The sequence below is a fragment of the Strix aluco genome, unplaced genomic scaffold (assembly GCF_031877795.1).
Source record: "Strix aluco isolate bStrAlu1 unplaced genomic scaffold, bStrAlu1.hap1 HAP1_SCAFFOLD_136, whole genome shotgun sequence".
NCBI lineage: Eukaryota > Metazoa > Chordata > Aves > Strigiformes > Strigidae > Strix > Strix aluco.
In genome coordinates, this window is record NW_027436665.1 from 23,266 (window position 1) to 38,308 (window position 15,043).

The 15,043-nt window shown below is 57.9% G+C and overlaps 2 protein-coding genes across 6 annotated transcripts; one reads left to right on the forward strand and one right to left on the reverse strand.

The window, feature by feature from the left end:
- The first annotated feature begins 15 nt into the window (after nt 1-15).
- Nucleotides 16-5,223, forward strand: SH2D2A (SH2 domain containing 2A). 5 transcript variants are annotated; one of them, XM_074814097.1, is made up of 9 exons: nt 16-476; nt 1,668-1,819; nt 1,912-2,168; nt 2,298-2,387; nt 2,685-2,850; nt 2,919-3,101; nt 3,249-3,776; nt 4,041-4,182; nt 5,000-5,223. In XM_074814097.1, the coding sequence occupies exons 1-8, from the start codon at nt 443-445 to the stop codon at nt 4,167-4,169; spliced, it is 1,539 nt and encodes a 512-aa protein (XP_074670198.1). In that variant the 5' UTR covers nt 16-442; the 3' UTR covers nt 4,170-4,182; nt 5,000-5,223. The 5 variants fall into 5 exon arrangements, with proteins under 5 accessions (XP_074670198.1, XP_074670196.1, XP_074670194.1 ...); XM_074814095.1 differs by having other exon boundaries at nt 2,685-3,101; XM_074814093.1 differs by having other exon boundaries at nt 3,249-4,182.
- Nucleotides 5,224-6,610: 1,387 nt separating this feature from the next.
- PRCC (proline rich mitotic checkpoint control factor) lies at nt 6,611-14,751 on the reverse strand. The gene is made up of 7 exons (XM_074814098.1): nt 13,938-14,751; nt 11,348-11,395; nt 10,342-10,914; nt 9,045-9,140; nt 8,009-8,152; nt 7,486-7,551; nt 6,611-7,089 (listed from the first exon to the last, which is right to left on the reverse strand). Exons 1-7 carry the CDS (start codon nt 14,496-14,498, stop codon nt 7,003-7,005), a joined length of 1,575 nt encoding a protein of 524 aa, XP_074670199.1. The 5' UTR covers nt 14,499-14,751; the 3' UTR covers nt 6,611-7,002.
- Between the last annotated feature and the right edge of the window lie 292 nt (nt 14,752-15,043).

Here is a 15,043-nt window from a genome sequence, read left to right on the forward strand (position 1 = left end):
CGGGATGTGCCCGGCTCCAGCCGGGAGAAGGACCCTGAAGCTGGGAAGTGGTGCCGGATCCCACCGCGCCAGGAATCAAATCCCAACCGGAGGCATAAACCTGGGCCCGGCGACCCCGCTGCCCCCGCGCCCGGCGGCACGAGACCCCAGGACGCAGCTGGGAGGAACAAAGAGCCCTTTGTAGGCGCCGACGTGCTGGTGGGCGAGTGGCCGGAGCCCCCTCGGTCACCACAGCCCAGCCTGTGCCGAGGGTCCCCATGTCACCCGGGTGTCACCCCAGTGCCACCCCGGTGCCACCTCGCTGCCTTCCTGTGACGTGTCCCCATCAGGCAGCTTCGGTTGCTGCTTCCTGCCCTTCGCAGGCAGCGGAGGCGCGAGTGCAGGCAAGGTGGCAGCGCTGCCCGTCCGTCCTGCCTGCCCGTCCGTCCTGTCAGCTCCGGCCATGGACTCCTGGGTCCCCGCGTGGCCGGGCAGAGGTAGGCACCAGGCCTGGGGTCCGGGGGTTGGGGTCTTCCTGGGGTTGTATCAGTGCTCTGGGATGGGAGAAAAAAGGCCGAGGAGCAAATCCCAAGTCTGGGGACTCGGGTCGGGCAAGTGCCGGGCGATGGGGGGATGGTCCCCCCGTCCAGCGGCGCAGTGGAGAAGAGGCAGAGGACAAGGGGGTGTGGAGAGAGGGAGTGGGGTCCCCTGCCCACCCCCGGCCCTTCCAGCCAGGGTTTATCCGCTTTGAAGGGGGAAATCCAGCCCAGAAAGGTCTCACGGAGCAAAGCTGGGCTTTAGGCCGGTTCAAGTCTGATTTGACCCATTCTCACCCCAGATCGTGGGGTTTAAGCAGCACATCCCACCCTGGGGGGCAAATCCCCCCAAACCGCCTCTCCGAGGCCGAGGTGCTGGGGTGGGGGAGCAGGGACGAGCCCCCCACCTCCACCCAGGACCCCCCACCCCCACCCCGGGGGGTGCCCTGTGAGCTGGGGACAGGGGTATCGTCCCCAACTTCCTGGCCGTGCCTGGGCAGGACCTGACCCGAATTTGCCTTCCTAGCGCTCCCCGCGCTGGTTTGCTGCGGTTTGGGTTGTTTTGTTTCACTTTGTCAACAACTTCCCTGCCCTCCCCTGCCCTCCCCTGCCCGCCAGGGTGCAGGGACAGCCTGGGTGCTGCACCCAGCTAAAGGTGGAGATGAGCTGCTGTGTCCCCCCCCAGCTCTCCCCGTCACCCCGGCTGGATCCCCCCCCATTCTCAGACGAGCCTCAACCAGCTCCTCTGACTCAGCTTCGCCTCCGGGATCAAACCAGCCTCGGCCTCTTCCACCCCCTCAAGCATCTGCTGAGGATTAATCTTGTTTTGCCAAGAGTCGGCAGCTCGGGGCCAAGCTCAGGGTCCCTTGGTGGCCGCACGCAGAGCCCCACACCCGCCCCACTCCCCTTCCTGGGGCTGCCCTGACACCCCTGGGGACTTCCAGGGGGCTGGGGGGATTCACACACTTTCCCCCCTCCTCCTCCCCACGCAGCTCACTGGTCCTTGGGGCTTTTCCGGGCAAGAGCAGCGTTTGAGAGGGGTGGGTCAGGGAACACCCCCCCTAATCCCAGCGCCCCCGTGGGCAGCGATGGGGCACAGGGCCAGCTCGGGGCTGCCACCCTGAGCCCGTTTCTCGCCGCTCCCTGGGACAGGGGACCCCACGGATGACGACCGTCCCCTCTTCAGCACCTTCAAACCCATCAGTGAGGACAACACGGCCAGCGCCAAGCCGGGCGCCAGCGCCACCCCGGTCCAGCCCCAGGGCACAGAGCAGCTCCTGGGCCACCACGACACACGCAGCAGGGTAGGACGTGGGGTTGCAAAGGGTCGGTCCCCCCCAGCCCCCCGTCCCAGCACCCCTGAGCTCACACACCCACGGCGATCTCGTCCTCCCAGGCTGCAGCAGGAGCCCGGTGCAGGGAGCAGAGCATCCTCGGGGCACATCCATGCCCCCGGCCGCTCTCCCCTTCCCTCCAGGTCCCACCAGGTTCCTCGCTGTCCCCACCCGGCTGGTCCCCGGCGGACGGGGACCTGCAGCCGGAGCTGGTGGCCCTGCGTGCCCGGACGAGGCTGTGGTTCGAGCAGACACAAGCCAGGAGGCTGGGGGCCGAGGGCGAGCTCCCAGCCTGGTTCCACGGCTTCATCAGCCGGAGGTGAGAAGCCGAGGCGGGGAACGGGGTGGCCCCTTCAGTATCCCCACCCCTGGGCTCCAAAATAGGGAGCTGCACCCCTGGCTCCCACGAAGGGGGTGAGGACGAGCAGGTTTGGGCCCCTTCCTGCAGGGAGACGGAGCAGCTGCTGCAGGATCAGCCCCCTGGCTGCTTCCTGGTCCGCTTCAGCGAGAGCACCGTTGGCTTCGTCCTGTCCTACAGGTGAGGGACCCCCGGCCCTCACAGAATCACAAAAATCCCAGAGTCATCTGGGTTGGAAAAGCCCTTGAAGCTCCTCCAGCCCAACCACGAACCTCACCCTGACCGTTCCCAACTCCACCAGATCCCTCAGCGCTGGCTCAACCCGACTCTTCAACCCCTCCAGGGATGGGGACTCCCCCCCTGCCCTGGGCAGCCCATTCCAACGCCCAACAACCCCTTCTGCAAAGAAATCCTTCCCAATATCCAGTCTAATATCCCGTTCACTCCCCACCGACTCCGTCTCTGCTCTCCCCGCAGGGGCCGGGATCGCTGCCGGCACTTTGTCCTGGACCAGCTGCCGGACGGGCGGTACGTGATCCTGGGGGAGCAGAGCGCCCACGCCGAGCTGGCCGACCTGCTGCGGCACTACGCCACTGCCCCCATCACGCCGTACCACGAGTTCCTGACGGTGCCGCGGGGACGGGTGAGGAGCCGAACCGCGGGCAGAGCACCCGCCGTGGGACCGCGCACCCACCTCTCCCCTCTCCGCAGGAAAACGAACCCCGACGAGGGACGCGGACCCCAAGCGACGGCGACGCTGCGCGTCCCCCGTGGAGCGAAGCGCTGGCAAACCCCCCGGTGTACAGCACCGTCTTCAAGGGGCCCCCCCGAGCCAGGCAGGCGGCCCCCCAGCTGCCTGTGGAGCCCAGCGCTGAGGGAGGCTCCTCCAGGGAGGTAAAGGCAGAGCTGAGGGGATGGAGGCCAGGACAGGAGCAGCAGCTTGGCCAAAGCCCTCGCAAGGCGGCGGGACGGGGGACGCAGCCCCAACCACCCCGGATCCACTTCCAGCCCTCACCCCCTCCCATCCCGTCTCTTCCACAGGCTCCCAGCGTCCCCCCACCGCTCCCAGTCAAAACCAGCTCCTCAGCCACCGCCCAAGGGCCACCGCACAGCCCTGCTGGAGCTGGAGCAGCTCCCAAAGGTCCCTATGCTCAGGTGCAGAAAGAAGCCAGCCCCCCCGAACCCCCCGAGCGCCCCGACACCAAGTACCAGCAGCTCATGTGCTTCCACACCTACGCCGAGCCTCGCGAGGGGCTCGCACCCGGCCCCCCCACCTACAACGAGCTGGAAGAGCCCATCCCCTTCTACGCCATGGGCCGGGGCTCGAGCTCCAGCGCCAGCCCTGAGGAAAATATCTACTCCGAGGTGGCGCTGGCCCGGCAGGATCCGCCTGCTCCGCTTCCCCGGGGGGCCCCAGGCGCCTTCTCGACGCTGCTCCCCAAACCCCGCGCTCACCGGCGGCTCTTCCGCAGCCTGTCCAGCCAGGCCTCCAAGAGGCGGCAGCTCCTGGCCGCTCCCAGCGCTGAGGGGAAGGGGAGAGGAGGCTCCGGGCCGGCCGCGGAGCCGCAGGTTCGTTGCTCAGAGGCTCAGAGCCAAGGCAACATCTCCGGTAGAGTCCGGAGGGTCGGGGTTCACTCCACACCAGGGGCACAGGGGGGACATGGGGGTCCCCTGCCCAGCGCTCCACGCCGGAGCGACGATCCCCAAAGCGGGAGCAACGTCGAGGGTTGGGAGGGTGAAGGACCGACTTTGAACTCCATCCTGGCCAACTTCCACCCGCCAAGGCAGGAGCTGGGGGCTGCCCCCCTTCACCCCTCCCTGCGGATTCCCCAGGGCCCGCGGAACCCTCCGCCGGCGTTCGACGAGCCCATCTATGGCCGGACGAGCGCCGCGAAACGAGTCGCAGCCGGGCAGGAGGCTCCCGAGAACATTTACGAGCAGCTTTCTGGAGACCAGCTCTAAGCCCCCAGCGCAGGTAGGTCCAAGACAAGCCCCAGGCACAAGGAAGCTCTCGGGGTCCCTCCCCCCTCAAAAGGGAGCACTTAGACCTGGGGAGGGGGCTCTAAGGCTGCAGTTGGCCCCTCTACAGACAACCAGCGTCCCGGCAACGCCAGCTCCGTGCCGGGATTCCCACACCCTTCCCAAGGCCTGTGAGACAGTTAAGAGGGGAACAGATTTAATTTATCTTTGAACACTTTCTCAGAAAGATTTCTATTAATAGAATGAGGGCGGAAAAGGCTACTACGGTCAAAACAGAGACAAATTTTGGGCACGGCTGGTGCATCCAGGTATTAAATCGGCCACACGCCAGAGCGACGCCGCAGGCCGGCAAGGCAGGGCCACACCAAACAGCACCCACCCGGTGCCGACACCTCCGAGCTCAGCCACAAAACACCTCAGCACCAACCCCCAGGACCAAATTCGGCTGCTGGGGCTGAAACACCCCCGGAGCCAACGTCGTTCTCGCAGCAGACGTGGCGCAACGTGCCCAAGGAGAGGCAAAGCCCCACACTGGGATGTGTTAGAGCTTCGAGACACGGAGGGAAAAGGAGGGCTGTGGGGTTGGGTTTTTACCTCTCTGAAGACCAAAAAAAAAAAAAAAAAAAAAAATCACGTTCGCTTTTCCGGAGCCTACATTTTGTTGCTCTTAAATGGCCAAAAGCAGAGCGTGAGTCAGCTGCCATTCCCGTCCTCGTTACCTCCCCTCTAGTGCCAAAAATGAGCCATTACACCCCGAAATGGAAAAAGATAAAGGGGAACCTTTAGAGTGTCAGCCTCTCGCCTCGCTCCAGGACTCCACGATCCCGCCAAAGCCGCTGAAGAGGAGTTTGGGGACACACAGGCTGCCCCAGGACGGAGCCTCCTGCCCCGCAGCACCCCGGCCGAGGGCACAGCTCGGTGTTTGAAAGGGGATGAACCCCCCGGCGGGGAGCACAACCCACCGCCGGGCTTCGCACCCCGATGAGCCTCCTCGGACGAGCGTTTCGTCACCGGCTGCGCAAAAAACGTCCGGTCTGTGAATAAAACAAAGCAGCCGCCCCCGAAAGATGGGCTGGAGCGGAGGGGCTTCGGCCTTACCGGAGAGGGGAGAAGGAAAAGCAATGCCTCGAGCAAGGAGTCGAGCACCTCGCGCTGGAAACAGGTGTGGTTCGGTTCATTTAAAAGTTTATTCCTTTATCAAATCTCTTTTTCAGAGGATTTCGCTGTACATATAAGATATGAATAAATTACTCAACAGTAACTTTATTCTGGTCATTCAAATACTCAAAATGGGCTCTGCAAAGTACTAAAACATCCAGGGAACTAAACTAGAAATCAGATTATTTTAAAATATTCTAAGAAAAGACTTCATTCGTGGGGGGTTGGTTTGCTTCTTTTTAACAGGTAACATGGGAGAAAAACAACCTCTTGGGAGTTTTTCCTAAACGGAATAACAAATATTAGCTGATTTAGCTGCAGTTACAACAAATATAACCCTTAGTGGTGGGAATGTAAGTTAAATAATCAGACCAGCTCTCTGTTCCCTTCGGCATCACACGCTTTGGTGAACAACAAACTAAGTGAGGCCACAGAGATTTGGCTAATGATACGTGGATCTGGCCAGCAAGGCTGCACATGATTTGCAGTCGTATCACCTAGACCTAATACCTTAAATAAAAGAAAGATTTCCTTTTAAAAAGTTAAGGCCGGACACGGTCTCCTCTTCCCAGCCAGGAGGGTAAAGTTAACACTTAATTGGAACGGAATTGATAGAAACAAGCTGGAAAAAAAAAAAATAATAAATGTACACTTGGCAGCTTTCATCTGTGTCTGCTCAGAGGAAATACTGCTGCTTCACTCGCCGAGCTCTGCCAGCGGCACCGCACCGTGCCACGCTGGGAACACTCGGCTCCCCGAGTCTGGAGAGCAGCCTGGTACAGCACTGGGGGTCTTGGCTCACGGGGGAGGAGGAGGGGAGAGGGAGGGGGAAAAAAGGAAGAGAAACGTACATACACACATTGATCATGTTTATCCAAAAGCCCTCGGCAGCGGCAGAGATCCTCGCTGCTTTTTGTGCGTTCCACACTCGGGGCGTTTGCGCCTCTATTGCAAGCTCTGACCTGTAAAGGAGTTTCCCCTCAGCGTGGTTCAAGACATACAGGCAGGTGGAGCTGAGAATAAAAACACTAACTTAGCCACACTTACAAAAAAAAAAAAAAAAAAAAAAAGAGATATCAAATCATCTGCATGAGAGGAGCACTGGATTTACTCGAACATGAGTAAGCAGCCATGAGGGCGTCTCAAATAAAAGGACCGCAAAAAAAAAAAAAAAAAAAAAAGCCAGGCTTGCTCTTGAAACTCACTGTCTTTTCAAAAGAAAAATTACACTCTCAACGCACCGCGAGTCCAAGAAAGGAGCAAAGTGGGAACTGGAAGTTTATTGAGACTCAGCCTAAGGTTCCAGTGGCGAGGCTACGTCGGAGGAGCAGCAGCCCCCGTACCTACAGGACAGAAGCTCTGAGCCTTGCACCGGGCACGTTCCCTGCGGCTGCCACGGGACCGTCAGCGCTCGTACGAAAACAGGCTTGATTTGAACCTTCCACATTATCGTTTATGAGGGAGGGGGAAGATTACAGGTGGAGTTTCAGGACCGGCTTGCATGAAACCTTTCTCCTGACAGGCAGGGGAGCGCAGCGTTCTCTCACCCGCCGAGCAGACCACGTTCGCCGCGGGGCCTGGGTGATCTCCAGAAGGCCAAGAGAAGTCTGACACAGTAGGTCACCTGGGACAACGGCCAAAAAGTGGGACAGAGGTGTTAGAATCCATATTTGGCTTGAGTCTGCCGTCGGCTGAGCTTGTTTTCAGACCATGTGTTTTTCAGTTCCAGTTCTCTTTCCTTCGCCTGCAGAAATTGAGAGGATTAACATCAGCGCTGCTGCTCACTGACTCAGCAGCATCTCACCCTCCTCTGCCCCTGCGGACGAGGATTACGGAGCACTTCAGCGAGAAGCCTCGTTACAGGAGTTAGCACAATTATCTTGACAGAGGCCCGAATTAATCGGGACGCAGAGACATTTCATTCACCCTGAAAGGCAGCTTCTCTGGCGGAACGGTCTCAGCAGCCGCTCGCTAACCACACGGCAGCGGTGAGGAGTTAGGACAGGAAGCAGAAAGTCTCGTAACACACAGAACCACGGCAGCACCGGAGCTGGGCGGGAGGGGAAGGGCGAAGCCAAGCAAAAAGCAAGCTAGAACCTCAGGGCCACGAGCCCTCCCACACCTGAGGGAGGCCACTCACCTGATGGATCAGGTACGTGATCTGGTGTTTCCTCCTCTGCTGTCCTGTGGGCTGATCTCCTTTTTTCTACAAAGCAAAACCAGGTGGAACTGTTAAGCCTGGAAAGATACTGACCCAGACAGCAAAACGACAAGAGCTTGCACAAAGCCGTTTCAAGAAGCATTTCACCGAATCATCCGGGTTGGAAAAGCCCTTGAAGCTCCTCCAGTCCAACCATGAACCTCGCACTGACCGTTCCCAACTCCACCACATCCCTGTTTGTTTCATGTGAAACTGCTCTGGGCAGATTCCTCAGGCTGAAGCAGTTCCTGGCTGGTCTTTACCACCTGCCCGCTGGGACTGTGGTTTGAGAAGCTCTACGGGTCTCTCGTGTAATTAATTATACAACACACACCACAAGGGTCCCTTGTCCTCCCACCCTGGTGCCTGCACAGCACCGAACACAGCTCCAGCTGTGGCTGAAATGGGAACGGAACAGCGTCTCCAAAAGCCCAGCCAGCACCCCCCTGCCGCCTGCCCGTACCTTGCTGAAGGATTTCATGGTCTTCTCCTCTGTCAGGGATTTGGTCAGCCACTGCTGGGCTCCACTCAGCTGATCGTCACCTTTGATATCCACAAAGTTGATCTCTTCCCTCCCTCGATTCCGCTTGCCTTGCAGACGCTTGAACTGAAAGAGGAACAGAAACAACCGGAGTTCCACACACACGTCGCACACCAGCACTGACCTTAAAAAGGCGGGGTCTGAGCCTCAGCTCCCCGAGCGTGGGACAGGCCACAGCAATGAACATTTCTCCAACCAGGACTTTGTGTCTTTAGGAGAGTTCTGCTTTGCTATAGATCGTATCTTAAACTACTTAGCCTGAAGGTTATAATCTCATTTTCCTATGCATTTAAACAGCATTTACTCTTGCTTCAGTCTTGCTCAGAAGACCCTCAGGCTCTCAAGTCTCTCATTTTAAGTGCCAGGGAGACACGTGAAGTTTTGCTGCTGACACAGCCTCCTCCCGTAACACAAATCCACCTCTAAAATAAAGAGGTCCCGCGAAGGAAGGGAGCACCAGATGGGCCGCTGCCCTCTGCAGCGCCGACCGGCTCTGCTAGCAAGGCTGGCAGTTTCTAGATTAGATCAATAATGGGAAAGAGTTTTTTTAAAACAGGTTTTTGAGCTTTTGACGTAAGCGGGGAATTCACCACTGCGCTAGAGGATGGGAAGGTATTGGGAGAGCAGCTCGTCTGCACCTCAGCAAGCAACATCTTCGCTCTGTGCGCCTCGTCTGCCCTAGATGTCCCTCACGAGACGAGCCTGTGCTCAGCGGGAATAACAAACATCACCTACTTGTAAAGCGAGCAAACCCAGTAGCCCAACAAAGGAGCAGTAGCCCAGAAAGCCACCACACGTGCCCACACCACAGCGCTAGACCCCACGGAACAACCCGGTTCAGCTCAGCACGGAGCCCAGGTCCTGCTGGCGGGGCAGGACTGCGGCTGCCAAGCGGGTCCTATGTTCTAACAGAGCTTAAACGCAAATTCCGCAGCGGGAAAAGCAGCGAAGTGCCAACCGCTTCGTCGTCTATGAAGGAGGAGTCGGTGCTCATCTCCTGCGGCGCTGCCTGGGCTGGTTCCATCTCCTGGTAGTAGCCGCTGCTGTAGTAATCCTGTCAGCAAAAGGAAAACCAGTTTGTCACGAGAGCGAAGCAAGATCAATCCTGGAGCAACCCCTCCACAGAAGCCCCGAGACGCAGCGTCCCTCGGCCTGCGAGCTGCTGCTTTTCTCCTAGGGGGATTTCACTCAGCCTCTGGGGAGCACCACGCGTTACGTGTGTACCTCCTCCTCCAGGGCTGACCAAAACAGTCATTAATCACACCTCATTAGGTTGGCACTACTGAGGAGTACAAGGCATTATTTCAGAGGTACTCAACAACAAATACTTTGCTGAATTACTAGAAACAACCTGGCTTCAGACACCAGCTCTGGCGAGCCCCGATTCCGCACCCTGACAACAACAGGGGCAGCTGCACAGGGGCGTTTTAAAGTGAGCACAGCTATTAAACATTTATCCAGCAAAGAGCATCGATGGCTCTTGTGCCAGAGGAATCTTGTCGTGCCAAGCGCTGTGGATCTCTGCGCCTTGTCCCAGCTGGCTCAGACGGGGCAGATTCCCCCAAGCCGCAGCCTGCTCCAGTAACTAACTGGGAGCCGCTGGTCCCAGACGCCTTTTCAGAGCAGCACCATCAAGCTTCCCCTCGAGTCTTTGTACCAGCACCAGCGTGGCCAGCAGGGACAGGGAAGGGATGTGACCCCTGGGCTCGGCACTGGGGAGGCCGCCCCTCGATGGGTGGGTTCAGTTTTGGGCCCCTCACCCCAAAAAGGCCATTGAATGACTCGAGCGTGTCCAGAGAAGGGCAACGGAGCTGGTGCAGGGTCTGGAGCACAGGTCTGATGGGGAGCGGCTGAGGGACCTGGGGGGGTTTAGTGTGGAGAAGAGGAGGCTGAGGGGAGACCTCCTGGCCCTCTGCAACTCCCTGAAAGGAGGGTGCAGAGAGGGGGGAGGAGTCTCTTGAGCCAAGGACCCAGCGGCAGACCAAGAGGGAATGGCCTCAAGCTGCGCCAGGGCAGGGTCAGACTGGCTCTTAGGAAGGATTTCTTTGCAGAAGGGGCTGTTGGGCGTTGGAATGGGCTGCCCAGGGCAGGGGGGGAGTCCCCATCCCTGGAGGGGTTGAAGAGTCGGGTTGACCCAGCGCTGAGGGATGTGGTGGAGTTGGGAACGGTCAGGGTGAGGTTCATGGTTGGGCTGGAGGAGCTTCAAGGGCTTTTCCAACCGGGATGATTCTGGGATTCTGAGTCAGTGAACCCACCTGATAATATGCACCGGCCTCGCCGTAGGCAGGGAACTGGCTGTACTGGCTGCCGTAGTCCTCCCCGGGTTTGGGTGCCCAGCTGTGCTGAGCACCGCTGGAGCCCGCGCCCGTCTTGAACTCCAGAGGGGCATTAGCAGCAGCGTCCTGGAACTGGGGTTCTGGCTCGGTCCCGGGCGGTGGGTCCTCCGACACCACCGTGCCAGAGTACATGTACGGCTCGGCGCCCGCGACGCTGGGCTCGCTCCTGTCAGACAAGGAGAAGTAGTTCTCTGGCTCGAGCTCTTCGTCGCTGTCGTCCTCTTCCTGCGTGATCTGCTTGGTTACCTGCAGGGCAGCGCTCTTGGCGGCAGCTTTGATGGCAGACGGAGAAGGAGTTGTGGGCACCGCTGGCTTGGACAGAGGTTTTGTTTTGGAGGAAGAGGTCGGGGCTTTAGCGGGCTTCGAGTCGGAGGCATTGTCTCCCGCTTTCCTCGAGAAAGCGTAGGGCAAAAGTAACCGATTGGTCTCTTTCACTGTCAAATTTTTGGGTTGAGGAAGCAAAGCGGACAAGCCAGAGCCCTCGCCGCGTCCCTGGAGAGTTTCGTGCAGGGCAAATGGTTCACAGAAATAAGAGAAATGAGTGAGACTATTTAGTTTTCCTGACTCCCTGCCAATTATCTCCCTCCGATTCTAACAACATTAATGGGTTTCCCATTGCTCAGCACAATCGCTTGCTCCTTCGAACATGCTGCAGGGCTTTCTTGCACAAAAGGCCAGTGGGACTTTTAAGGGAAACGTGGTACTTGCAAATATCTGCCAACTTCCCAAATTAATGCCTATTTTCCTGAGACTTAAATTTATGAAATTGCCCAAAAAAAGGGACTTGAGACCCCAGGGGATTTCAGGAATTTCATACACTAAAAGCCACACGCTAATCAGAGTGGCTAGCGGAAGCCCAAGATCCGTCACAGTCAAATGTTTCTTTCCTGTGAAATTTGTGTAATTGAATATCCCAGGTATTTACCTGAAGAGTATTTTTCTTCTTTGCTGGTTCATCTTCCTCTGAATCTGACTGAGAAAGAAAAACAGAGCTTAGCGCAACTTGGGATATTAAAATAAAAAAGCCCACCCGCTACACAATTTTTTAATTTCCAGTTTGAATCAGCCAAAGGATCATGGTAACACGGATCTGGATTTATAATCTGCCAAGAGCCGAGATAAAAAGCAACAGTGGGATGTGGTCAAGCTCTCTTTCACAGTCTTGCTGATGCATCTATGTCAGGGCAAAGAGAGATAAAAGCCTGCCCTGGTTACTACTACGAGAGATAAATAAACTGTCCGCAGTACTATTAGAGATAGCTGGGCAGAGGCAGAAAAACAAGCTGTAAAACCTGAAGCTCTGCAAACAAGTCGCTGTTTAAAAATCTCCTTAAGAGCAATCCATCCACAGCCAAACCATAATCTCCCACTTGAGCTCATTTATGCAACTTATGGAACAACAACAACAACAAAAGGATTCGCTAACCCAAAATTCCAAATTTTCAAGGCAGCTTTTTAACGCTGCTCTAAAGCGAAGTGGGTGGGCAGAAAAAACTCAGATTCTCCATATTTGGCTCCTGTCAGAAATTAGCATTTAGAAAGCCAACAGCCCGAGCATTTTTTTTTTTTTTTTTTAAATAAATCACAGGAAAATAAACCTAAAGGCAGGCAAAGAACGCCCGCTGCACAGCGTAAGGTCAGCGCTCTCTTTCAAAGCATTACATTAATAGAGGGGAAGCACAAAACCACACAAAGCAAGGGTGTAAAAATTCACTGTGGGGATTAACGGGGAATTGTTCCCAATAACATTGCAGTCGCTAAATATCCATTTAAAACTTGAGTAGAAAGTCTGGTCGTCTCTGGCATCAGAAAAGGCCTTTAACATCTTTATCGTTTTATAGCTTTGCAGAGCACTTTAAAGAGATTACAGGAAACAAGGTCTTCTGCCAGTTTACTATCTAAATTATAAAACAGGACAAAGACAAAGAACATGCATAAATAAAAGCAAGCTAAGAGTTGCCATAAACCCCGCGTGTTGCATTTGGGAGAGAGAAGATAAAGCAGAGTGCCCCGAGCATCTCCACAGGTGCAAACAAAAGGGTCGGGAGGTATTTTAAGGAGAAAAAGGGAATGAGCGAGGACATCAGCCACAAGCCAAGGGACTTCCAGGAATCCCAAACGGGAACCGCTTGGACCAGCTCTGGTTTTAAGGTACGTTTTCTCCCCTCAACATTCATTCACTCGCTGGTGACCCGCAGTATTTCTGTTCAAAGCCAATACGCCGGAACATGGAGGGGGAGGTAAAGGCAAGGAACAAACCTCCTTTCATTGGAGCTTATTTCACAACCAGCGAGGAAGCGGAGAGCCCCAACGCTTGCTTTATTACAAACCGCCTGTTGCAAAGCGCCGCAAGAAAGTGAGTAAGCAAAAAGCGGGTACGAAAGAATGGGATATCCCTTATCCTTTCGCCTAAAAGGGGAACCCGTGCGTCCCGCCGTGTTTGGGAGCCGTGGAATGGGGAGCTCTGGCTCTGGAATTTGCCAAACTGGGCTGGTTATCAGCGAGAGTGTGGTCCAGGGACGGGCGGGAAGCTCGCGCCCTCTGCGCCGCCCTCCCCACAGGCTGCTCTTCCAGCAAAACAAGATGCGCTGCTCGTTTCAGCTCCCCCAGGTCCAACATGCTGGCAGACCACTATTAATTGACACTGTTTATAAATCCATACAGTCCAACCTCTTCCTCAAGCCACCTGTCCCCACGGAAACGAGCCTAAGCTTCGCAGTTCAGCTCTTCCTACAACCAGAGGCACTCAGGTCTCACCAGAGCCAGCGACTGAGGCCAGACACGGCCACCAGACACGGCCGCAGCCACGCGACCGTCGCCTCCACGCTACGACGGTGCCGTCCCAGAGTGAATGAGCAGAGGCGAGAGAAGGAAAGCTCATCAGTAGGAACAACCAGAAAAATGAAAGGGGGTAGGGACCCGCCTGTCCCTACTCTCGCCATGGGGCTGTCTGGATTCAGTGCTCAGGCGCCCCATTAGGCACAGGGCATTGCAAACACGAAAAAAAACAAGCTAAAAGGGAAATGATTGCCTAAAGGTCTGGAGCACGCCTGAAGCCTTTAGCTAAATAAGCAATAAATTAACAGGAAAACCTATCAGTTGCACAGCAAACAAAAGAAGAGATTTTTTTGGGTTACCCCCACGCAAGGCCGTACAGCTCCACATCATCGACTTGTTAACTCCAGTAATAAATAAGGGTGCAGATAATCTTGGGTTTTGCCGTATTATGATTATAAATAAGGTTTCTATATCAGTTTAATTCTGCAAAGCGCTTTAGGATTAGGGCTGGCAGCCAGGACAAACCTCCTGGTGGATGCCACAACAATAGGTTTTGGTACCTTGCTACGTTATGACGGGAGAGAGCGAGGGAAGAGACGCTGTGCTTTATGGGCAAACAAATCCACGGGGGGATTGCTCCAGGGAGAGAGGATTTCACGCACGAAGGCGCTCCTTCTCGGGAGGGCTTGAGGGGGGAGCCCCCCCCCGGCAGAGCTGGTGGTTTGTTTCATACTCACATCTCCCTTGTGCAACTCGGGCGCCGTGATCCGCACCGGCTCTGTCCTCTTCTTTGGCTTGGGGAGGCTCAAATCCACCCCAGCCCCGGGCAGAGCAGCAGAGGCCGAGACAGGAGGGGGCAGGTTGAGGGTAGAGGCAGCGGTCGTGGTGGCAGCGTTCCTCGGGGGAGGCAGGAGCAGCCCCCCCAGCCTGGGCTGCTCCCCGCTCCCGTTCCCGCTGGAGGCCGGCTCGGGCAGGCTGACGGCGGAGGCCTGGGCCGGGCTCATGCCCGGCGGAGGGGTGCTGAAGCCCCTCATGCCGGGCGGGGGGCCCATAAGGAAAGGAGGGGGCGGCCCGCCGTGGGGCGGCGGCAGCAGGGGGAAGCCGCTGCCCAGCGGCTGGGGAGGCAGGGGCAGCGGGGGCATCACGGGGGCTTTGGGGGGGGGCAAGGTGGCGAAGAGCCCCCGGGCCGGGGGCTGCTGGGCTGCGGCAGGAGACGGAGCGGCGGCTTCCTCCTCCTCGCCCGCGGCCTCCTCCGCATCGCTCTCCTCTTCGCTGCTGGCATAGGCCACCAGGGACATGGCCCTCCGAGGAGGGCGGCCCTCCGCGGGCAGGAGACGCTACGCGAGGCCGAGGATCCGCCCTCCCGGCTAGGCCGCGCCGCCGCCGCGCCTTCAGCGACCGTAGCGGGGAGGAAGGGGAGGGTGGGGGCGAGGCTAAGCCACCATGGCGGCCCCACCCCCGCGCAGCGGCGGGGCCGCGGGCTCGGAGTGGCGGCGAAGCAGCCCAGCGCCCGGCTCCGCGCCCGGCCCGCCGCGCTCCCACAGATAATGGCTGCCGGCAACGCCAAACCACCCCCCCCCCCTTTCCCCGCGCATCGGCGCGGCCGAACTACAACTCCCGGCGTGCCTCGCGCGCCCCCCACCGCCCACCTCCCGGCGCGCCCCGCCGCCAGGCACCATGGGAGTTGTAGTCTACGCCGCCGCCCGGCGAGACCACCGCTCCCGGCGTGCCCCGCGAGCCGGGGGGCGCGGGGCGGGGCCGAGGGGACGGGACGTGACATGACGGGGGGGCGGTAGGGGCAAGGCCAGGCCTGGCCCAGTCAAGTCAGGCCTAGCGAGGCCTA

What these genes read in the sequence shown, in the direction of transcription:
- PRCC (XM_074814098.1), bottom strand. Translation starts at nt 14,498, where the DNA reads ATGTCCCTGGTGGCCTATGCCAGCAGCGAAGAGGAGAGCGATGCGGAG. An exon ending in CCTTCATAGACGACGAAGCG is followed by an intron (nt 8,153 to 9,044) that starts GTTGGCACTTCG and finishes TTCCTCTTTCAG; the next exon opens with TTCAAGCGTCTGCAAGGCAA. An exon ending in CCATGAAATCCTTCAGCAAG is followed by an intron (nt 7,552 to 8,008) that starts GTACGGGCAGGC and finishes TTTGCTTTGTAG; the next exon opens with AAAAAAGGAGATCAGCCCAC.
- SH2D2A (XM_074814093.1), top strand. Translation starts at nt 443, where the DNA reads ATGGACTCCTGGGTCCCCGCGTGGCCGGGCAGAG. An exon ending in TGACGGTGCCGCGGGGACGG is followed by an intron (nt 2,851 to 2,918) that starts GTGAGGAGCCGA and finishes CCCTCTCCGCAG; the next exon opens with GAAAACGAACCCCGACGAGG. An exon ending in AGGGAGGCTCCTCCAGGGAG is followed by an intron (nt 3,102 to 3,248) that starts GTAAAGGCAGAG and finishes TCTCTTCCACAG; the next exon opens with GCTCCCAGCGTCCCCCCACC.